General features: G+C 39.7%; 1 protein-coding gene across 11 annotated transcripts in view; it reads left to right on the top strand.

Annotated features, from left to right (window-relative positions):
- Positions 1–24,790, top strand: part of Mast4 (microtubule associated serine/threonine kinase family member 4) — a 555,412-nt gene that overhangs the window by 346,058 nt on the left and 184,564 nt on the right. Inside the window, exons 1-2 of one of the 11 annotated variants that reach the window (XM_048806085.1) lie at positions 3,749–7,374; positions 11,243–11,323. The exons of 9 other annotated variants lie outside the window; for them this stretch is intronic. In XM_048806085.1, the coding sequence (XP_048662042.1) occupies positions 7,328–7,374; positions 11,243–11,323 (128 nt within the window). In that variant the 5' untranslated portion in view covers positions 3,749–7,327. Of the gene's footprint in view, positions 1–3,747; positions 11,324–24,790 lie in introns of those variants that run through there. One more of the 11 variants, XM_048806084.1, reaches the window with a different exon arrangement.

The raw sequence follows: 24,790 nt of genomic DNA, 5'->3' as shown, positions 1-24,790 counted from the left end.
AATGTAACTAGAGGAGATAAGTGCTATCATCAAAGCCAAACTGGAGTACAGTTGCTATAGAATTGGAAAGAAGGTGCCAAGCCTTTGAGTTCAGGGAGTACCTTGCAGGAACTTGGCACAACCTGATCCGTGGCTGCTAATGCTCTTGGTCTTCAGCTGCTTGGGAAAAGAGATTTTAATTGCAAGCCTGGTGGGTATCATAAAGTTTCACTCCAGAGTAAAATCTGAATCCAAAAAGTAGTTTAATACCAGCTGGGGGCTTGAGGTAGAAAGGCAGCACAAGTGTTCACACCAGGGAAGTATCCTGATCTATGGAATGTGGCACTGCGTCCTGGAGCCTGTATCACATGAAGAAGAGGATGCACATTTGTGATCCCCCTTCGTTTTCAAGTGCTACTCTGTACATTGCCTTTTATTTTATTTGCTTGTTTTTAATTTTCTTTCTGTTTATAAAGATTTCAATTCACGTGATTAATCATGAGGGAGATATTGTTGTAAGGAAGAAAATTACTAAATCTTAAAGAGATGGAAAATGGTTCACCTGTCTCCGCTTTTTAAAATACTACTGAGTCTAGCTGAATATGGTAGATAATGAGTGCAAGGAAATTAGATGATGTTTCAATAAAAGTGAATACACTGAAATTCAGAGATACAGCAAGGAATTACTAGTATCTCTGGCAGCTAATCTCTTTTCTTTATAACATTAATTTTTATTCTTATCAAAGTATATGTAGAATTTAAAAAATTAAATAATGCTGCCAGGCTTATGAAAAACTGTCATCCTGCCTCACGCCTCCCACCTTCCAGTCCTGCTTCCCTCAGAGCTCTTTAATAATGTTCTCCACATTTTGCAATAATGTATTTAGTTTGGTCTTTCTTATTTTCAATCTTGTCCTTTGTATGTTGACTTGATTTATGATACCTGAAGACTTAACTCTTGTACAACTTCATCCCATACCATATTATTTTTCCATTCCCCAGTTCCCCTAAATACCGATAACACTGTTAAAAGTATGATTTTGGGGTTAAATTTATTTTTAATGTTTATGGTATTCCAGTTAAATACATCTTAATTTCCAATTGCAACTACAACAAATTACTGACTCAATCTCTTAAAATAATACAGATTTATTATCATATAGTTCTGGGGATCAAAAGTCTGAAATGAATTCTATGGGGCTAGACTCAGAGTCCATTTTTCTTTTGGAAGTTCTCTGGGAGAATCTGTTTCTTCCCCTTTGTAGCTTCTAGAGGCTACCCTTAGTCCCTGGTCCTGGCCACATTACCCAACCTTGGCTTCCACTGGTGCTGTGTCTGACTGACTCCCTTGACTCCCTCCTCCCCTTTGTGAGAATTCTTGTGATTACATTGAATCCACAAGACAATATAGATGCTCATCTCATCAACAAAGTTCCACTTGCTTTGTAAGATAATATATTTTTAGGGCCTGGGGATTGCAACATCTTTAGAGGAGCCATTATTTGCTGTCCATAACGTGGGTTATTTGTGTGTACATTTTTCCACCAATCATAATGACTTACTTTATAACTTTGCATTTTTCCTGGAGTTAATAATTGGGGTATTTTTCCCTTTGCTAGATTTTATGTAGCCGTCTTGGATCCTTTCCATATTCTGCAGAAGAGCGAGGATGCCCTATTTTTACTTTCCACACTATCAAATGCATCAGATAGCCTATTGCTGAGTCTTCTCTGAAGTGGCCTCCTGAGCTTTCTACTTTGTGGTCCCAGCTGGACGGGGGCTCTGTGGCCTGCTGCATGGCAGCAGCCTTTTGGGGACTCCCTTTCACCATGGTTTCCATCATTCTGCTGACTCCCTTCACCTCTCTCCATGTACTGCCCTTTCCTTGATCTCATGCATTTCTTGAATGGTTTAATTCTTGACTCAGTTGGAACACACACTCTTCAGTTTCTTGAGAAGAGGTGTGCTGGTGGTAAATGTGACACCTTAGATATCTTAAAATATCTTTAACAAGCTGTGTAAATGCCAGTGATAAACCCTCTGACTAGCAGAAAAAGGCCTCTGTTGTTTGGAGAGAAAAGAAGAGGAGCAGGAAAGGGGAGGGGAGAGGCTAATGAGAATATGAATGAGTGAGAGAGACAATGAATGAGAGAGAGATGTGTGAAAGAGTGGAAGATGCTTCTGTCCTGATCTTTCCTCATCAGGGCCCCCCAGCACAGAATCATGTCCATCATTTTTCCCCCCCTCTAATGTACTGGCTACAGGAAGAAGTTTACTACATGTCCTTCAGTGGATGATCACATGCAGGCAGCCTCATGTTACCTGCCTTGTAAAATGATGGAGAGTCCTTAGAAACCATTAACCAGCTTCAAATAAAGTCCTGGTTGAAAAGCTAATTCTATTTATTAAAAGAACCCCCCCCCCAATCAAACCAGTTTCTTACATATCAGCATCTAGAACATGAATCTGATTCCCCCTTTGATTGTACCCTCCTCCTGCTTTACCCGATGATTCAGTTCTTATGAACCAAACTTAAGTGCGGTTCACCTTTGCATCCCCATAACGCCTTGCATTATAAAAATGTTGAATAAATATTTGTTGAGTGACTGTCTATCACACACGGGTTTCTTGATGTCCATCAAATGAGCCAGGCTTGTTCCAGCTTCAGAGTCTTTGCTATTGCTGTCCCCTTCCCTCCCTGACACTTCATGGGCTGGCAGACTTCTCTGTTGAGAGCCACAGCTGAAGGGGCCCCAGCAAACTTTCAGACTGCCAGCTGATGATTGGCTCACAGTGCCCCAGCAACATCTAGCTGATTGGCTCCTCTGCGGTGATGCTCATTGGGCTGTTTCCTCACCCTTTCAGACTGCCAGCTGATGATTGGCTCACAGTGCCCCAGCAACATCTAGCTGATTGGCTCCTCTGCGGTGATGCTCATTGGGCTGTTTCCCTGCCCTTTCAGACCATGGAGCTGCTCATTGGGGGACTTTTTTGGCTCTGCCCACGGGACCCAGCCAATCAGCCTCAAGAGCAGGAGGATTGTGGGAGGTGGAGAGGCTTGGGGTGGTGGGAGAGGCTTGTGGGAAGCTGGTGGTGGCAGTTGGGCTCTGAGGGTTTTTCCTGAGGAGCTGTTTTGTTTGGCGTGTGTGGTTCTAAAAATAAAGTTCGTTTCTTTTGACAAGTGGCTCCTGGTTGTGCCCAGCCAGACTGCGGCACTTCTCCCTGCCAATGAAGTTTGCATACCAGTGTCCTCAGATCTGTGATCCAAAGACATCTTCTATTCCCTGACTCTCTGTTGCCCTGTGACCCCGCATTATCAGAAATGAACTTATCCTATTTATTTTCTTGAATTAATGGACTCTATCAACATGCCGCTCAGTCTCATCCACTGCTGTATCTCTTGCACCCAAAGCATGTATTGCTGAATAGAATTTTTTGAACGAATAATATCAGCTATTGAAAATGATAGTGTTCATACTTCTATTCAACTCATACTATGTGATAAACCTATATGTGATAAAAGTACAGTACACATTCACCTTCTTTGAAAGTTTTCTTCAACTGTGCTTGTCTTTGAAGAATAATAGATAATTGAAGACAGGAAGTGACGGTCACTTTCACTCTTGGTTCTATATTTTGCATATTTCTTGTAGAATCTTTTTTTTTTTTTTTTTTTTGATACCAGGGATTGAACTCAGGGGCAGTTGGCTACTAAGCCACATCCCAGCCCTATTTTGTATTTTATTTAGAGACCAGGTCTCACTGAGTTGTTTAGCCCATCACTTTGGCTGAAGCTGGCTTTGAACTCATGATCCTCCTGCCTCAGCCTCCTGAGCAACTGTGATTATAGGCTTGTGCCACCACACCCAGCTCCTTGTAGAATCTTGAGTCTAGGGAAGGGCAAGTAGGTGTGGGTCTGTGACTATCCTGTGGAAGGAACTTTTGGAGGCTTGATGAGGTTCCTCTTCAATTTTTTGCTAGAAAAAAATTCAAACATACTAAAGTAGAAACAATGGTATAATCAACCCATCACCCAGATTTAATAAATAGTAACCCATAGCCAGTTTTGTTTTATATTTATTATCTTTTATTCCCCCTTCCCAGATTATTTTGAAGCAAACCCTACACATATTATTTCATCTATGAATATTTTTGTATATTGCTCTGAAAGATAAGAAATTAAAAGTGATCATGATCTAATATTATACTTAAAAATAATTGATGAGTTTCATCAGGTATCCATACTGTCTATTTGCATTTGTATATATACATATTTACATACACAAACATATATTTAGTGCAAAAGGCATTAGTGTGTATAATATCTGCATTATACTGATTCTTTTCAGTTTTAATCAGTTTCTAAGTGGTTTTTAGTTGCCTGTAGATCTTTTATTTACTTATATGCAGTGCTGAGGATTGAACCCAGGGCTTCACACATGCCAGGCAAGTGTTCTACCACTGAGCCACTACACCAGCCCTGATTATTTTCTAAATATTAGATTATGTGTGTGCATTCCATTTCTGTGATATCAGGACCCATAAAAAGTTCGGACTTTGCAACTGTTGTTGTCATTCTTAATCTTTAAATTTCCTTCCCATCCCCCTGAACCCATTAAAAATTTTTAGGAAACCAGTCGTTTGTTCTGATTTTCACTTCTAGCTTCTGTTGATCTCTGTGATATTTCTTAACATGTTCTTTGGCCCTGTGTCTGAGGCCGATACTTGATTATATCCAAGAGCAATGTAAATTTTTGGTAAGACTAATTCACCTACCTGTGTTTCCTCAAGGGAAACACAATGCCTGGTGCCTCTATTCTGGGTGTCTTCATACATTGATGAGCATGGCTCAGATAGACTGCTTTATTTGGGTTTGAAAATTGTGGTATCCTCCGTCTGTCATCCCTTCCTTATTACCAGTGAGAATGCCTCTCTAAAGAAAATCACTTCCTCATCTATGAGATGCAGTTCATAGGGAAAGCATGAAGATGCTTGATTCTCCTCCTTTTGAACTTTTCCATATCAATGGGATAATTCTCTAACATCCTCCAAAAGTGATCCTGCTATCTTCATTCCCTCCCATAATTATCTCATTTTTGTTTCATATTGTGAATGAGAGAAAAGTTGTTTGGGTTTTGGTCAAAAGAGTAACATGTTTGAGAAAAGATCACTCTGGAGTTTGTGTTCCATAAAGTGTAGAGGGGTGCCAGGGAGGAAGTGGAGGGATAAGTTAGGAGGGAATTAATCTAGCTAAAATACAACATATCTTGGATCAGGGTGGTTTAGGTGGTGAGATTCTGCATAGTTTTCATCAGAAGAAAGCTTATTTGTGGACAGGAGGGTGTGAGGAGAAGATAAGTTTGCTTTGGGATATGTTAAATTAGGGATATTACAAGGAAATCCATGTGAAAGTGTTTTGTGGTTAATACACTTAAAATCTGTGTATAGAAGTCTATTGAATTATATCCTAACGTGTTTCCTGAAGTGCAGTGCTCCCTTAAAAGAATGTGATGATTTAACTCTATTGCTTTGGTATTGATAACTGATTTTTTTTCTTTTATCATCACTTGCATAACAGTTATGCTTTCAAACCTTCCCTGACTTTCCTAAGTTGATCCCTCATTCTTTGTATTCCCTAATATCTTTGTGATTTCTTCTTGTCATGCTTCTTTACACTAAATTCGACTTATTTTATACATTTCTGTCTGTTTCCTTATGGAGCAGTGACTATCCAATGACTGCATTTCTAGTACAGATTGTTGCCTCTAAAAGGGGGGCTGGTTAGTTCTGTGCACTTGGCAACTAGTTACTAACAAATATCACAGAGAAAATTGGCAGAGAAGGGTTTACTTAGTAAAGGGTTCTAGGAATATCATATAAACCTCCACTAGCCCATGGTTACCTTGGTAAAGTTAGAAACAGGTGGCTCTCAAGGTCACGTGACACTGTGAAAATGAGAAAAATGGGAGTAAAAGCAGCACAGAGCCAAGTGGAGGGTTGGCAAAGTGGGGAGAAGGCTGGCTTTCAGCCTCTGTTTTTCCCCTCGCCAGCACCCTTGTGCAGCATACACGGAATAACCACACATGGCATTCCTGCCTATGAAGGTCTCTGAGATAAGAGTAAGCACTCTAGGGTCTTTTATCCTGGCTTGGCTTCTAGATCTGTGGAAAGATAGAGTTTGACTGCCACAGCCTTTGAAACAACTACTTAAACATTATCACTTCACTCAGGTGCTATGCTGTGTTTGTGTGTGTATGTGTGTGTGTTTGTACACACACGCATGCACGTGAAGCCTTTTAAATGCTTGAGAATTAGAATTCTTGATAAACTTGAGTTCTAATTTGTTCCAGTGTTTCTTCTCAACAAACCAATGGTTGCCAAATTTTTAAAGCATTTTAAAATGCATTAGAGGAAGTGAGTCAGATGTGTTCTTCATATACAACAATGGAAGTACACTTAGTTCCAACTCATGAATACTGTGAAAAATTGCGTTTTTTGAATAAATACAGGATGAAACTTTCAGGCTTTCAAAGTATAGGTTGTCTCTTTCCTTCCTAATCACATTAGATTGCTTCTGTAAAGTATGGAACACTGAGATGTTCTTTAAAGCCAGCTTTTCAAAAACAGAGACATGAGCTCCTGTCTCTTGCATTTCCGGTTGGTATTTTCTCATCTTGAATTTTGCCAGTTCACACAAGTCTGTGTCTCAAGACAAGGCTCACCTTCTCCCAGATTCAGTTAGTTTGTTCCTCTTGCTGATGATTGCCGTGTATAGAAGAAGAAAAAAAGAAAATCTAATGTTTTTCTTTTGGCACTGTTCCTCATCTCTTGTGGAATATGAGTGATTTTGTTAACTCCAAGGAAAGAGTAAGCTCAGTCTCCTAGAGGTGGCCAGATTCTGTTCCTGAGCATCACAGGGATGTAGAGAATAGCTGACGTTTGCTAAGATAAACTCTTTTAAGTATGACACTGTTGCTTTATTTTTCCCCCCAGTCTGCATGGTGAAAAGAACTCTTCATTTCGCTGAGGTGAAAAGTGGGTCTGTGAGTGGAGCGACTTTCTTAAAAAAAAAAAAATCAGAAACCAATTACTTGATATGCAGAACTGCAAGCTTCATTCTCTTAACGAAATCAGTGCAGTGTGCACCGCCGTTAACCTGAAGAAAGCCGCTGACAGCTCTTGATTACGCTAGAGGTGGAAGGACCCAAACTTGCAGGATCCCCCTCCCCCTCGAGAGGTTGTTAGTCCAGTCCTTTAGAGAGGTTCCTTTTGGCTCTCTGTCATCACCAGGACGCTGGCAGGGAATGTGTGTCATGGTTACAATAGAGTGTGGTAACATATAACAACCATGAAAGCCCAGCGGGAAAGGCTACAGATTCCGGGGCTGACCTTGGAGTAAGTATTGTCTGTCTTTAATATTTTAATGCTTTCTGCATGGCACTAGCTTTCCTGGCGACCAATAGCTATTTAGCATTTGTTTGTAGTGACAGCCTCAGAGCACTGCAGTGTGAGGTGGAGGAACATGTCTTAAATGCATGGCATTTGGTTTCAGCTAATGTGCAAAGCCAGACCCAGCATTTTGCATTGCAGTCAGAGGAAAGCACTGCTGCATATTTAAAGTTACTAAGTAAACCTCAGTTCTGGAAACATCTTAACAGCTCATTGTGAAAGAATGTCTCAGTAGGCCATGGTGTATCTGTCTTTTTCTCTTTCTCTCTTCCTGTTTGTTTATCCTCATGATGTCTGTTTCTAAAGAAAGGTCTCTGTCTGCATTGAATAATAGAAAACATTACAATGGATTAGAGTGCAAGGGAAGGGTTATTTGTGACAGTCATTAGATATGATCCATGTTTTATCAGTGCAACAGAATATTAATGAACTGGAATACATTTAGAATCCTCTCTGCAGAGTCTCCAGCCACTGCATACAGTGTTTACCTAGTTGAGCTCTGTGTTTGCTTAGCTGTTTTTTTTTAACCCATTAACTCATCTCACTGCCTTCTGATTTGATGTAGCTATGTGAAAATGTCCACATCTAATTTGTGGCGCAGAAGTTAGACATCTGGGATGCAGGAAGTGTCAGCAAATTTTTATTTTAAATCTGTTAGTTAAAGATGCAGAAGCTGTGGGTTAGTCTGTGCTGGTAGATTTAAAATAATAAATAGTAAATTATAAATCTCATAGAAAAATATAAATATCCCTTTTTCTCATTTACAACACAGATACGATACTATATTTTCGTGAAATCTGTACAGTCCCTATGATCTTATACTGGGCTACCTTCAGGAAGAGACTGCAGGAAGAGAGATGTGCCCAGTTCCAAGTATTAATTATTCCTCTTGAATTCTATAGATGCATCACATGAGAGGAATTAATAAGAATTAATAATTAAATTAACAAACTTATAAAAGCACAACATTCTGAAATGAATACTTTTTAAATCAATCCTTGCTCCAAAACTGTGCACTGATTTTACACTAATGAGGATCTCACTTATGAAAAGTTAGAGGGCTTTTAGAACCTTCTTGGTAGATGTGACATTCATCATAATATAGATACAGACATTATTTACCCTTCACCATTGGTTTTTCTCATCTTCAACCTCGCCCTAGCATTCAACCCTTGCTATCCGTGTGGAATATTTGGGTCATCTATGCTTCTTCCACTTCCTCTTCCTCTCCCTTACTCTCTGGAGACCCACCTGAGAGAGCCATAGTTCTGTATTAAGACCCAGGAGCATTAACCCCAGATTGGCTTTTACCTCCAGTTTTTGTGCCACTTCCTTGATTTCTTCAGACTGACTTAGTAGATATCAGTTCATCTTCATCCTTTACTTTTATTTTGAGTATCTCATCCACATTAAGAGGATCATGAGACATTATAGTTCTTCTTTTGTACAATACAAATTTAGTATAGCAGGCATTCCATTTTATAATGTGAAAGATTGAGGTTTGCTACAGGTTTCATGACTTTGCCAATGGTGACAGGACAAAGGAGTCAGCTAACACAAGGGTTGCTTGGATTTTGATTTGTTATCCGACCACTCCCCCTTGGTTTAGCCTCAGCCCTGGTAGATATAATTGTTAAATTAGAAGAGCATACACAGTAGAATAGAGGATCACTCTTATATGTACTATTAGCATGTGATTTACTTTGAACACTTTGTTTACCTTGAAATGTAAAATTACTCTTAAGTAAGCATAGCTAAAGTTGCATTCATTCATGAAGCTAGTCTTTGAGTAAATTTAGCTTCTTACCACTGCAGAGAATTGTTACAATGAGAAGTCTTATCACTGATTTTATTAAAGGCAGATTTAATATACATAATTTTAGTTGTTTAGGGACCTTATAAAAGGGCCCTAACTCACAGACCAAATGTCTAGAATAGTTTTTGGATGTTCCCTCTTGAGACATTATAGTTTTTCTTTCAAGAGAGTTGATTCCATAGGCACAGAAGCTATGGATCATTCATTACATGAGCATATTTAATACTCTGTAGATGCAATTCAGAATTTCCCATCTCTGTTATCAATGACATGGGGTAGTTACTGATTCCTATTTCAGAATGGAAATCCTAGACCTGAGATACCACATAAACAGGTATTTCAGAAATTAACGAGTCATTAATTTATGACATCTATGTGCCTCTGCCTGGCTTTCCAATTTCTGGAAAAAAGAATGTCATTGTGTCTTTCCTTTGTTCTTTTTACTTTTTCTGTGTTTAATGTAAGCATATTTTGCCTCATAGATACTTCTTAGCACATGCGTTTTCCGCTTGGAGACAGGGAGTGGCGTCAGTACCTATGAGTGTCTGTTTTAGGACTGGAAAGGATAGATAAGACTGTACAGTACTTAGATAAAAGGACAGACATATCATTGGACATCCTGAGAACTTTCCAATGAGCTGTTAAGTTTGAGTACTATTAAGTTTACCTCCTTCAACTAAGGAGGTCAATTCCTTAGTTTGCCAAGTACTGGCACTAAACCAGAGAATGACTTAAAAAGTTATCAAACTTTTTGAAATACCTTATTAAGTAAAGTAAAGTGTTTTGAGCAAAAATATTATGATACATTTTAAGACAAACACAGCCAACTCTCAATTATCCATATAAAGGGAGATAACGATAGCATTAAGAATTTGCAAATGATAGTAAACCCAGATTTTAGTTTGGTCACTGTTGCCAATGCTCTGTGGCAGTGAAGGACACAGTCAGGTTGAAATAGCCACTGTAGCTCTATTCTATGTCTGTTCTCTAAGATAAGAAAGCATAGCGTGATGTGGAGTCAGAATGTTCTATTAGAAGCACACTGCACTGTAACACAAGTATCCATTACTTACTTCACCCTCAAAGTTGGAAGCAGAATACCTAACTATTTCTTAGTTTTATTCTTCCAGGTAAAAATAGTTGGGAATTCACTAGTATCAAATTTATACTTTGATAAATCTGTTGACAAAATTCCAGTAAGTAAGGAACCTAATTTAAGTTAACAAAGAGGAGATATGGGGCCAAAAGAAAAAAAGTAATGAGCTCTATTCCAACCACCCTGAGATGAATATTTGAGAGTTGGTTGCTGAATATGCTTGGTGGTTGGGATGAATTAGTGCAGGAATTACAGTGGTTCATTGATAGTTGAATTTGTAAAAACATCTCTAGAAAGTAAAACAATTCATAGCTACATATAGGAATTTTAAGTATTTACTATAAGTATCAGCATAAGCAGAATCTTGTATCATCACTCCTGAGGATTAAAAAAAAAAATTATGTTGGGTCTTTATTATAAGGAAGACCCACTTTTCCCTGCAAGGTACTAAATATATCTATTTTATATGAAAATATTAGTTACTTTGCTTTTTAAAACTACAGTATATTTAAGCCAAATCTTTATTTTCATTGCCTGCTAACCTCTTTAGTTCTGCTATGGATTTACTGGAAGAGAGTATACCCAATATAAAACGGATCTGGATTTTCTTTGATGCAAAAATCACGTGTCCAACATATCTGCCAAGTTGCTTTGTGACAAAGAAAAGGCTCAAATAAAAATGGCAGCTGTAGTTTTTAAAATGTAAATTTCAGCAGGAAGCCTTTAACTTGTTCTGTATTTTAGAGCTGAAAAAGGGCAAGTGATTAGATGATGACCTTAGTCATATTGATAATCATGCCATAGTGATTCTGGCTTAAAGGGAACACAGTCCCTTCAATGTGCTGTGCTGTTTTTAATGCAATCATTTCTCCCACTTGGAATGACATTATTTTAACTTTCAGTCTCACTCCAAGGAGCCTGAGTCCAACCCCATCCAGCCCAGGCAGTCCTTGTAGTCCTCTCTTCGCTTTTCACTTTTGGAGGTAAGCATTCTGCAGGGCCTGCCAGGGCTGCTTAGTTTCTGTCCTTCTGGGCCCACCACCTTTATCTGCGCATTCTGAACACTGGGATACACACCTAATAGCTTTTCAATTGTTGCCCTCCACTTAACCTAGAGTGAGGATACTGGTTGAATTGTTCAGTCCGTGACTTAAAGGCTCATGGAAAAAATGGGCTTATTCCACGTAGAATATTTCACTTGGTGTTTTGTGGTTAGTTGTTACAGTTTTTCTTACTGCTTTCTTAGGAAATGGTTTGCACTAAATTTCATAAGTTTTGATCCATGTCTTATAATAATGCAATTTATTACAACATCTAGAAAATATTTCCTAATTGATGTTAGTGTATCATAGTTGTCACAGACTATTTTGTACCCTGCCCCTCACTCATAGACGGATTTAAACTCATTTTTCTGTATTACAGAAATTTTCCCAAGGAACTCTTCTTGCATTTTCGTATAGGTTATTACAAGAATACATAATAGGAAATACTGTTAGTACTATATTATGGTACATACATTCTAATAGACTTTTTGTGTTGAATATGGCAGGTCACCCAGTATTCAATCAGAAGATATACACAGAATACTTAGCATCCCTCTCCATTTTTTTAAATATAATTTTTATAACTTTATTCTTTTATTTACTTTATGTAGTGCTGAAGATTGAACCCCAGTGCCTCATGCATGCTAGGCAAATGCTCTACCACTGAATTACAACCCCAGCCCCTCTCCTCTTTTTTTTTTAATCATAAGGAAGAAAGTAGAATCAAACTTTTTGTTGATGAGAAGAGCAACTTAAATTATTTTTATTAATTAACACTCTATTTTATATATGTAAATGAATAAAAATGTGCAACTTATGCCCAGTTCCTTTAAAATACTAACTTACAAGCTTTGGATGGTATCAGTGGAACAATTTCACACATTTGTTTCTCTCATATTCCTAAAATAAGACTGCACTGAAATCTGTAAAGAAAGATTGACTAGGGAAATGAATTAATGACTTTCAACTTTGGTGCTGCTCTTCTGCTGATGGGATTACATTTATTGTTATAAAAGTGACTTTCAACACAAAAGTTCTGTGTAATGGCTTTTGTAAAGCATCCTCTGAATGCAATCAATCCTAAAGCATAGGAATATTTTCTTCTCTATCTGGAGAATTCCATTGCTCTTATAATTTGACTGTTTCTGGTGAACCAATCACAAGAAATTGAACTGTCTTTTGAAACTTTTCCCTCCAGTGTAACATGTCTTCATTAAATACTTAGATTTCCTTCTGTATCCTTCCTGAAAACAGTAGGCTTCAAAATGAAGATGTTGTCTATAGTAGAGGAAAAAAAAAGAATTTGATGAAATGCTGTGAGTGCAAAGGAGTGTGATGTTCTGAAGAGTATTTTAGAGAAAAGCTTTATGGAACTGGTTGTGTTTGAGTGGACCTTGGAAAATTTTGGGTGTTCATTCTCGGAGGGTGTGGGAAGGACAATATCAGAGTGAAGAACAAAATCAAGGAGGTAAGAAAATATAGTATGTTGTAGAAATACTGTGGGCTGCTGAAACATAGGTGGGTAGAGTGGAAGAAAACCATGGAATTGTAGAGGGAATGCTATACATTTAAAAATAAATTTGGGACCATGCCATATAGGACATGTTTGACTTATATTTTTGAAGCTTTCAGGAGTCTTAGAAGGTTGTTTTGTTTTGTTTTTAAGAAAGGAAATGACCAGTTTGAGCTTAGAGTGAGGAAATATATCCCTGTAGTATTGAGAATATATTGGATTTTTGGCAGAAACTCCAAGTAGGATGCTGGTCCTGAATTAAAACTGTTACTGTGCATGAAGTTACAAGTTTCAAAGTACTTTATGGTTGGCCAAATAGTTTTTATGCATAATTTTATTCAATTTAAGCCACCCAACCCTACTGAGATAGAAAGGAATATTCTGTTGACAGGTGGGAATGCTAACACACACAGAGATTAAGTAGTTTAACTACAGCCTAGGACTCAAAAATGAAGCCTTGCGTCATTCCACTGTGACTAACTTAAGCTGTCCATACTACTTTGATGATATTATATTGAATTTTAATGACCTCATTTAGGTAAACCTTGTGACCTCCTGTAGTCATTTTTGTTTCCCTAGTATTTCACTCAATACGTGGAATATAATGCTTGAGGAATATTTATTAGGAATGAAAGACAAATAGAAGATATATAAGTTATTTTACTACTAACAAATTGGCCACCAAAGGAAAGTATAATGATGACTCAAATACAAGCAAATTGTATTTATCACTCAGACATAGGTTTTGGGAGAGGATCTAATCTAAAGTCATTTAGGAATCAGGAGGCCTAGGCATCTACTTGTAGCTAGTGAGAAAGAAAATAGCACTGAGGATGGTATACTGTCAAACCTAGACGTGGCACATATCATGGCCACTAACACTCCATTGCCTAGATGTAGTATTATGACCACACCTAATGAAAATTGGCCTACTTGCAGCTAGAAAAAGGAGGAAATAAGTTTGGTAACTTGTTAGCAATCTTTGACCCAGAGGTTAACAAAAGACAAGTGTACATAGTAGGTGTTCAGTTGGTAAATTTCAACAAGTAATTGAAAATGAGATTTCTAACTTAATGACTTGATTGGAACCCAAGAGAGCAAACTTAGGGAGGGAGGACAATAGTGATGAGTCATGCCTTGAACACATTGAGACAGTTCTGGGTAGGCTTATGTGGTTAGTAGCTCAGAACTGAGTGTTTCTGTTAGTATACCCTGATATTATAAATTGTAGGAATTCAAACATACTTGTGGCAGGTGTGGTGGTGCACACTTGTAATCCCAGTGGCTCTGGAAGCTAAGGCAACAGGATCACAAGTTGAAGGTCAGTCTCAGCAACTTAGCGAGGCCCTAAGCAACTCAGGGAGACCTCTCTCTAAATAAAATATAAACAAGGGCTAGGGATGTGGCTCAGAGGTTAAGTGCCCCTGGGTTCTTAAAAAAAAGTGTAATCCAAAAACATTTTTGCATCCATATACAAGTCTTTACCCCTGCCCTCCTTGTATTTATTTCAGTGAATCCAAGTTTTTCTTTGTTCCTTTTCTGTGAGTGGGGCTTGAAGGTCTAGGAGAGAGTGACAGTAGTGCCCTTTTGAGGTGCTGACATGGAGGGTTTCTAAATATGGTGGTGGAGGATTCTATTCTTTTCATAGGAAAGCCCTGGAGGCAGCAGTGCTGAGACCTGAGTCAGCTCTCCATCTCCAGCAGGCCTCTGTGGACTTCTCCAGGTCAGGCTTCCTGAAGCGTGGCCAGTAATAAGAGATCTGCAATTTTCAGGGAACAAGACCAGGCTCTGCTGCATGGAGGTTCCAGCAAGGCAACTTTGGGCTCAGTAAAAATTTTCTGAGAAAGCTTTCTGATGAGGAAATGGGCTACCTCACCATACCATCAGTTTCAGAGAGGCCAAGCGTCCCCTGAGATGGAATGATGTAGAGCGCATTCCTACACTGAATGAGTATTAGACCACATTATTCTCAAAGGTCCTGCCATCTTTAAATTCTGACCCTTTTTAGAAAAATCTTCCAACCACCTAAAGAAGGAAGCAAAATACATCATTCACGAGTGAAAATGCATAGGGTCCAAATATCATCAGTTCATCAGTTACCAGTGTGACCGAGAGCACTGTAAAGACCTCATGGAATTGATGCACACCTCCACTTCTGAGCAGCCACAGCCACACAGAGTTTCCCATGATCCTCAGTTCTTAATAAATGGAGTACTGCTTAGAATCTCTTTATGTAACCATGGCATCAGTGCCTTCTGAGGAATGTGCGTATGACCTGTGACAGCTCTTAATCTGGACTGTGCTTAGATAGCAAGATTCCAAAGGAAGCCTTCACTTTACCTTCTGCGTATCCTCCCTGGTATTTAGTGTGCCTCTCCTCAGTAGGGAAGCTGGAATATCTGGAGTGTGTCCTGTTACTCAGCGATCATATTTCTGTGGTGGATCAGCGATGGGGCTTCCTATCTCCCCTTTGTCCCCCAACCCCCAAGTATGACAGCACGGAGCACCTGCTGCCTTCCAACACACTTCCTCTCTATTTTACTGCTCCATGCTTTTCTTTTTCTCTCCATTGGTTCCTGGAGTCTCAAGGTGGTAAACACAGTCCAGCTATGCCAGAGTTGGCATAGAGAAAGTACCCTGTTTCTTCTCATGTCTCCCAGATCCCTCTCTCTGTTTCAGCTGTGACTGAAAACACACGTGCCACGTTGCTGGTAGTGGGTAGCATTAGCCTCAGTGAAGAGTATTGTCATTGTGCTATAAACACCACGAGACATGTTTTGTCTATTTTTTCACACATGTCTTCACAAGACCTAAAATAGTGCCTGACACACAGGAGAGGCTCCATAAATATGTATTGATTGAATGAATGAATGTGTAACTGCCTGGAACTCAAGCCTGTTCTGATGTTTTCACCTGTGTTCAAAGTATGACATACAGTCGTGCATTAGGGGTGTTTTGAGAATAGTCTTGACATCTTGAGAGGTAGTGCTCATACTTTGATTCTTCCATAAATAGTAAAAAGTTATAGCCATCAAAATATAAAAACTGACCAGGTAGCAATTATAAATAAAGCAAGGTTCAAGGACAAAGTATAAAGGTATGATTGATGAAAGGAAGACCCCAGAGTATATTAAAGACTATGCTTGGCTAGAGCAAAGGACAGAAAATGATCTTGAAGTCATGATATGTCACATGCTGAAAAGGAATGATAGATAGAATGTAGGCTCCATGGGGCAGGGACCTGTGCATTCCATTTATAGCCATCTCTCTAGCACTTGTAACAGCACTTAGTGTATACGGAGAGACTGAGGCTTTCAATGGTTTGACTTAACGGCTTGTTGACTCTTTCATAATATAGAAGTGGTACATGTTCAGTAGAAACATTTATTTGAATTTTCAATTTGGATTCTTTCCTGGGCTAGCAAATACATGGTAGGACACTCCCAAGTGATGCTGGGGAGGGGCCAGTGAGCTGTAGCTTCTGGTCGGCCCTGTGATCACATGGGGAAATAATGGAAACTCTACTGTGTTGCTAAACTGTGATGTTCAATAGATTAAATGTGTTAAATCTGTTTTTATTAGAATTCAACCTCACTATAATTTGAGGGCCATTAGTGCTAGATACTAAAGATATTAATTAGTTGTCAATGAATGTACTTTGAAGCAAGTAAATTCTGAATTGGAGATTTGGGGGGATTACTTTTGAAACAGGAAAGCCTTCAGTGAATCTGCATTTGCTCCTGGTAATATTCTGTCTCTCCTGGGTCACTGCTGCCCTTTCTCTATGAGGCTTCTGTTCTCCAGACCAGCACAGAGCCCCACCTGCCTTCATTCATTCACGTTACTTGACTCACTTGAGCTTTTTGAGTTTGTGACCCCACCAAACTGAGTCATGGTGCCTTAGTCAGTGTCAACATCTCCAACACACAAAGCTTTGTGACCTTGGGCAAGTTGTGAACTTCTTGGGCTCTGTCTTCATCTACGAATCCTCTACCTTAGTGAAAACATGGGAACAGCAGCTTATTGATGTTCAGTGTGGTCACTGTGTATTATGAAGAAGAGGACCTGTGGTGGTCTCAGTGTGGTGAACAGGAAAGGTAGACGGTTACCATAACAGGAAGGGCATCAAGGACAGTTGTCACCTAATCTAATCTTGCCAGAGCTGGTGCATTGTCCTATTGCTGCTGGAAAGGTTATTGGATATCCACAGCTGCCTGAATCCCCTTCACTTCACTGGTTGCCATGGTGAGGGTGAAGTCAATATTCACGAAACACATGGCAGCATGTGCTGATTTGGGGTCTCCTCCTCATTGGGAACCTGTGAGTGGGAAAGTCATCTGAATGTTAGACCACTGAACTCTTTTAGTTGCCTTTTTTTCAGGATGAGTAGAACCATTTGTCCTTTTTATTTTCTCTGTTTTTCCTCCTTTCGCTTTGTGGAAAACATTGAGAACATCTGAAGAAGCTGGTACCAGATGGTAATTTTTCCGTACTCCGCAGATACCAGGACTTTTGTGAATGTGATGGTTTAATGAATTGCTATATGCATCCCTGAGTTTTATTTCTGAATTGTTTTTTTAGAACCAAATCTGTATAGTATTGTACTTGTGAGGAATGTCTCTTCAAAAAGAGAGGAGCTGGGTAATGATATCATGCTTGCCCCATGCGTGTGAGTGGCAAAGCTGAGGAAGGTTGGCATTCTAGACATCACTGGGATGGTGGCAGGAAAGGTATGCACGAGTCAGTTAGCACTTCTCTTTGCCCCTCCCTCACCTGGTTTCTGCAGGTTCTGACACTGGGAGACTTTTGTTGCTTGTAAGAATGCAAGTCTCTAGAAGCTGGAAAACACAGAAAGGAATTCTCACTCAGAACCTCCAGAAAGGAATGCAGCCCTGACACCAACTACTTTTTNGCATTTTACCAGAAGGAGTGGTTGACAGGTGCGCCAAAGAACCTCACCCACCGCCCCCCCACTGGTGCAAAGGCCTATCCACAAGTATGGCTGTATGCTGGGCCGGTAGTCAATGACGGTAAGATCCAATTACAATGGTACCAACCTAAGACAGGAGGCTGATGCCTTGAGGTCAGCTCATCCGATGACGGGTAAGGACCATATGTAGTATTGGACAACCTAAGACAGGCATGGTCCCTAAGCCACATGCTTGTTGTTTAATTAAACAGAAGTGGGGAGATGTTGAGAGCCACAGCCAAGTAGGAATGGCGCCTGGCATTTTACCAGAAGGAGTGGTTGAGAGGTGAAGCCAGCCATTAAGATGATGATAATTAAATTAAGCTGTGTATAATTGCTGTGACTGGATGATGCTGGATTGAAACAGGCTGTGTATTCAGTTGTAGGTAGACCCCTGCTGTCCTGCAATAGGGCGGCTCCTGCTGCCTCAGGTGCCCACTACTTTTGAGTTCTTGGGAGTTCCCGTTGAGTTCTGGTTGAGCTCTCCCGGAGATTCCTGGAGAGTTCGAGTTGGTTGGTTGGAAGTTCCGGTGGAGGGAGTTCTGGTTGGTGTGTGGTGTTCCTGGAAGGTCCGCGTGGGTGGCGTTCTCGGGAGTTCGACAATAAAGGAGTTCCTGTTTGAACCTACAAGTGCCTCGTGGCGGCTCGGTTATTTTGTGCCCAGCCAGACTGTGGCAGGAATGTTATTTTTTGAATGGATATCATAAGCTCATCTGGTATAAATTTGCAGAGCATTCTTAGGGGACAGAGTCTTCTGAGGTCAGATGGTGAGCAGAACTGTCAAGGCATTTGGGGTCACTAGAGCATGCTAGTACTTACAGAACCCTAAGGTATGCGTACATAGTTTTGAGCATGTTCCAGATCCGGAGAGCCATTCTGACCCTGTGGTGTTTGTCCTGATGGTTTGCAATTTTTCTCTCATGTCCTCACCTTTCCACAGTCACTTTTTTGTTTTGTTTACTGACTTGGGTTAGAGGCCAACATTATTAGCCCAGACATTTGTATATACATTGAGTAGCTCAACTTCCAGCATTTATAGAGTGCTACTTCTATGCCTGTTCTTGATGCCTCTCATACACTCATTCTGTGCCTGGAAGGCAGATTAAAAAAAAATTATAAATGGGGAAAGTGAGGCACACAGAGACACTAGTCTCTCATGACCACACATTTCTGTTTGCCCAGGTGCTGATGGATTTGTGCTCTTGTCCAAGTGTGATTATTAAAAGTGTATCTCTTTCACTTTCAAACCCTCCAAGCTTGAACAACAAATTATATGTATTTCCCAGTGTCTGCAATGTGGCCTGATCTCTTTTTTGCTCAAACATCTGGCTAGAGAGCCTGCTCAAACATCTGGCTGGAGAGCCTGTGCTCCTGTTTTGTGTACAGGGCCACACTGTCCACACTTCTTCCCTGCAGCTTGCAGTCATTTTAGGTTTGCTTCTACAATACAATATCTCATCTATAGGGGGTGCCATTCAGTCTGGAGCACTTCCACTGGGTTCCCTATAAAATTTCATTCTTTATTGAGGGTGTGCTTGTGGGGGTGGGAGCATGTTTTGCCTTGGGGAGCCCTCCATTTCCTTCCTGGGTTTTTTTGTTTGTTTGTTTTGTTTTGTTTTTAGATAGAGCCAAGATGATACAGTGATGGTTAAAAAATGGGTTCACTTGGAAACCAGACCAGAAACACTGGCAGCTCTTAAGTCCTCATTGCTCTAACCTGAGCACCATGTGCCTGTACCTCATCCAGGGCTGGTCTGCTGCCCCTAGAGTGACAGTGTCCTCATGGTTGTTGACAGGTTCAGAGGGTCCTTTAAGTCCTATGAGGAGAGTAGCCTCTGCTTCTCCAGGTCTGGAGGAGCCCCCACCCCATTTGCTAGGAGCCAAGACCCTTCCTTTGTCCCCCCATTTTTAAACATTCCTTTGGCTCCAGTAGCTCAGAGTATTCATTCATTACTGTACAATCTTTTATGGGTCAAATATTGTGACTGTTCAACTTAACTTTTTGAATTTCTGTTTTAGAATATATTGAAATTATTTTATGGAATCTTAACATCTTATCTCTTACTGACTATATCTTCTTGGAACATAGGAAGAAAAATTACTTTGCCTTGTGTGTGTGTGTGTGTGTGTGTGTGTACACGAGTGTATGCACATATGTTGGGGGAAGGCTTTGTCCCAGGTTCCATTTTGTGACTAGGAAAAAAAAAAAAAAGACATTTCCCATCATTTTTGAAAGCCTGTTTCCTACATTTTAAAAATGTGGATACAGCCATTAACACCCACACTGTTGATGAGAGAATTAAGTTGTGATATTCTTGGAAAGCATAAGATGGGGATGCTAATGTGAAGCACAGAGGTGTCTCAGTGAGAAGAGTAACACAAATGCAGAATTGAAAAAAATATTAAGTTTCTCCAGCAGTAACATGGATAATAATACCTCTTGGAGGTGTTATGAGAATTAATTAGGTAACATTTGCAAAATGTTCCAAGATGAGTGTTCTGTTTTATTATTATTAGCTTCATATTGTTCTCAGAAACTCCGCGTTCCAAATGAACTACAAAATCTGACCTTGATATCAAGCAGGTTGCATATTCTAATTGAACATGACAATGAATGATGAGATATTACGAAACTGGGATAGCAGCACTGACAGTTGTGGGTGAAAAGAAGATAAGTTAAATTTCATGGATTCTTATGCTTTTCTACTTTTTTTCCCATGACAATTTACTTAGCTGAATCATTACCAGCTCCAGTTAATAAAACATTAGGAAGGCACCCCAAAATGAGAGAAACGTTTATTTGCTTGCTGTAATATTGGAATTGTTTTTTTATCTCCTCTTTATATAAAATACAGATTTGGCTCCACCCACCTGAATCAGGTTCTCAGGTCCAAAAGTCATCTTTAAATCTTCCCCCTATCAAATGTTTTTAACATGTGCACTCATATACACAGGAAGGGGTGGGGTGTCACCCATTGGGATGTCCTGTTGATCTTATGGTGGGTGCTACTCACCATCTCTACCCTTAGTCAGAGCTACTATCATTCATTCCTAAATTTTTGTAGAAGCCTCTTGGCCTGTCCTCTTCCTTCAGTTTAACTTTGCTCTCCTACAATGTGCCTCCCTCCAGCTCTCAAGTCACCTTTCAGGAGTATAAGTCATTCTCCTCTTCTCGGAACCTTCCAGCAAGCCTGGGCATGGTGGCACATGCCTGTAATCCCAAAGACTCAGGAGGCTAAGACAGGAGGATTGCAAGTTCAAAGCCAGCTGCAGCAATTTAGTGAGACCCTGTCACAAAATAAAATATTAAAAAGGGTTGGGCATATGGCTCAGTTGTTAAATGCCCCTGGGTTCTGGGTACTGGGGAGTATCATTAAAAAACAAAACAAAACAAAACCCTTCTATCAGGTGTCCACAGTCTCCCACCACCTGCTTTTTCTGAACTGTTCCAACCAACCATGCTACCATGTAAGGACCTATTATCCCTTTTATCTGAAACATTCTTCTCATACCCCTTCATTTTTAAAAAATTCCAAACATTCCAAAAAAAAAAAGTTGAAAGCTTCATATAACCAACAGCATGTTCCCTTTGATTTACCCTTGCCACATTTGTTTTTTTAACCCTTTCTTCCCAGTCAGCCTCTATTTGTATGTCATTTTTTAAAGTATTTTTTTCTTTACTAAGTTATTTGAGAGTAATTGCAGATACTTAACTCCTAAATACTTAAGAGTGCATCTTCTAAGAACAAATACATTCTCCTTCATAGCCACATTATCATTATTATACACCAAATACTGAGTAGTAGTAATATAGTACAGCAGTTGTCCCAACAAAGTTATCTATAAAAGTTTTGATTTGTTTGCAGAGCTGAGCATCCAACTCAGAGCCTAGGGCGTGTTAGGCAAGTACTCTACTACTGAGTTATACCCTTACCCCAAAGATTTATTTTTTTAAAATCTAGAATATAATTAGAAATCATATATTTCATTGAGTTGGCATATCTCTGTAATCTCCTTTGGTTTAAATTTTTTTCCTTCTCATTTCCAAATGTTGACATTTTTGTGCATGCTACTGTTTTGCAGACCATCCTACAATCTCAATGTGTCTGATGGTTTCTTCTTGTTTACATTCAAGTTAGACTTTTTTTGGCAAGGACAGGTGGTGACATCTTCCACATAGCATCACATCAGGAAACCTAAAACCTAGTGTCAGATTTTTCCTATGAGTGATACCATTTTTTCTTTATTTAATAATCTCTAGGGTAATAATTTGAGTCCTTGTAAATATTCTTTTCTCACCAAGCATTCACCTAGTAGGTTTTGCATTCATTGATGACCTTATTTGAATCAGTTTCTACATTGCAGCTTATCATAATTTCTATTAGTATAATTAATAACAGCATTAGTCTCATTCTGTTATCTAGCTGGTATTCTTCAGTTAAAGCAGAATTGTTCCTCATTCACCTCCCCCCACTTTTAGGAATATTACTATTGACTCTTGAATTTTAAAAAGAAGAAAATAGAAAACAGATATATGTATGTATGTATGTATATATATATATATATATTTAGTGTATAATGATCCATGATCCATGCCCATCATACCTCTTATTTTTTTTTTTGGGGGGGGGGTATGTTGTCCTAGAATTCACCAGTGGGAAGTCTTTTAAGCTGACCCTTGGGTCCTTTTGACATGGCCGTATTAGTCTCTGAGTGCATCCTCATTTTATAGCACAACATGATGTTCTGGTTGTCCAGAACAGCCAGAGGAATGCCCCCGTGTTACCCAAATGGTTCCCTCCTTCACTTCTTTACTGTTTGTACTAAATGTCACTTGAGCAGAGCAGCCTTCCTCAGCCACTGTGAGAGCACCTACTACCACCACCTCTTTTCCTTGCTTCATGATGCTTCCTGCAGTAAATATCCCCCTTCAATATATGATGTTTGTTTGTTGTTTATCATTCAAGACTAGAATGAAACCTCCAAGCTGGCAGGGGTTTTCCTGTTTTGTTTACTACTGAATCTTTAATGTCTGGTGCAGTGTAATGTTCAACAAACGCTTGTTGATGCAATGAATGGGTGACTTACCCCTGCCTTGGGCCTCTGTCAAGCCCTTCCAGATCAGCTGCTGCTGTTTTTTAAATTTTCTGACATTGACATGAATCAGACCGAGTGCCAGGGGTTCACAATCATTCATCTGGAGTTCATTGCAATTTTGCTTTGAGTAGTTCCTCTGCCTTTGGATTCTGGGGGTATTCAGAACTGTTACTAACAGTGCATTTCAAATGACACTTACTGCAAGCACTTGGCAGTTGACAGTGGAAGCATTTATGATGAAGTTCCTCCTTCTCCAGCTTCTCGAACAGAAGGTCTAGCTATTTTAGAAATTAAAAAATGAAACACTTGACTATGTTAGATTTTTCTGCATGGAATCTAATGCTGGAAACTAACATTTGAGTAGAATACAGATTTTATTTTCTAAAGGAAAAAAAAAAGTTCCACACATAATACCTTAAAAGCCTTCATGGGACTTGTAAAGTATAAGAGTTGGATCTTGTCTTCAAAGAATTTCTATTCTAGCTCAGATGATGTGAATTAAGAATATAGGGCAGGAATTAATGCTTCATGTATTTGATGCATGTTGAGCTGAACGGTGGTTCCAGAGATATCAGATCCTAACTAGAAAAACCTGTAAATGTTACCTAACTTGGGAAAATACTCTTTGCAGATGTGATTAATTTAAGGCTTTTGAAATGGGGAGATTATCCTGGATAATCCTGATGGGCCCTAAATCCAGTCACAGTGTCCTTATGAGAAGAGGCACAGGAGATTTGACACAGAGCAAAGCTTAAAGAGGCAAGGAATAGATCCTCCCCCAGAGCCTCCAGAGGGAGCATGGCCTGTTGACACCTTGATTTTGGCTTCTTGATACCAGTGTCATACTTCTTGCCTCCGGACCATTAGAGAAGAAATCTCTGTTGTTTAAGCTGCTTTGTTGCTGGTAATCTGTTATAGCATCCCTAAGACACAAATGCAGTGTAAGCTGTACCTCCTCTCATTTTTATTGTGATCATCAAATGACCCTGTGAAGGTAGCATGGTGGGTACATTTGCATCCCTTTACAGGAAAAGGAGCAAGGACTGAGAGTTACTGACTTGAACCAGCTTTTCTGATTCTTAGTCTGGGGTTTCTTTCACTCCAGTGCCCTGCCTCCTGCTAATTCTAGCCAGCTATCAGCAAACAGTGCTCCTGATGATAGTTCATAAGAGCTGGATAGGCCTCTGTGTCCAGAAAGATCAGGGACAGACATGTATTTGGTGGGAACGTGAGAGCATTCTTCAAGAATAAAGATAAAGACCTGGAAGATAACCAGCCTGTTTCCCACAGTCCAGGGGGCTTATTTTCTCTATTTTAACCTTTAACCTTTAATAACCAGCTGCTTTAACCTTCCAGATTTTAGATTCCTTTGAGTGCAAATGTCTGTGTGTCTGCGTGGAGGAGAATACCTTGCTGTCTCATTGGCAGAACATTGTAGTCCCCTGATGAAATCAGAGTTTCTATGTGCAGGATGACTTCCTGCCATTTACATGGAAAAGGCCTCTAGGTAAGAGCCACAGACTGCCATTCCAGCCCTCCAAGGCATTAACCATTTCTGGACAGCACTCAATTTGGCTCACTCTTTCTCCCTGGCAGAGGATGAAATACTCTTGTGGGTAAAGCCTGTTACAGGCATCATAGTCCTAACAGTCTGCACTTTTGCAACCAAGTTCTCACTTCAGTGACAGAACCTTCACGTTCTGATGTTCTCAATGGTCATTTTGTTTCTATGAGCGAGGCATGGTCCTGAAGAGATGCAGATTAGAAGGATTCTCCACTCAAGGAGCTCTCAGACTTGCATGGGAAATAGCCAGGAAATCAGTATGAT

This window comes from Marmota marmota, unplaced genomic scaffold, assembly GCF_001458135.2.
Source record: "Marmota marmota marmota unplaced genomic scaffold, marMar, whole genome shotgun sequence".
Classification (NCBI taxonomy): Eukaryota; Metazoa; Chordata; class Mammalia; order Rodentia; family Sciuridae; genus Marmota; species Marmota marmota.
The sequence above is the reverse complement of the archived record's forward strand: the minus strand, read 5'-3'. Positions and strand labels throughout refer to the sequence as shown.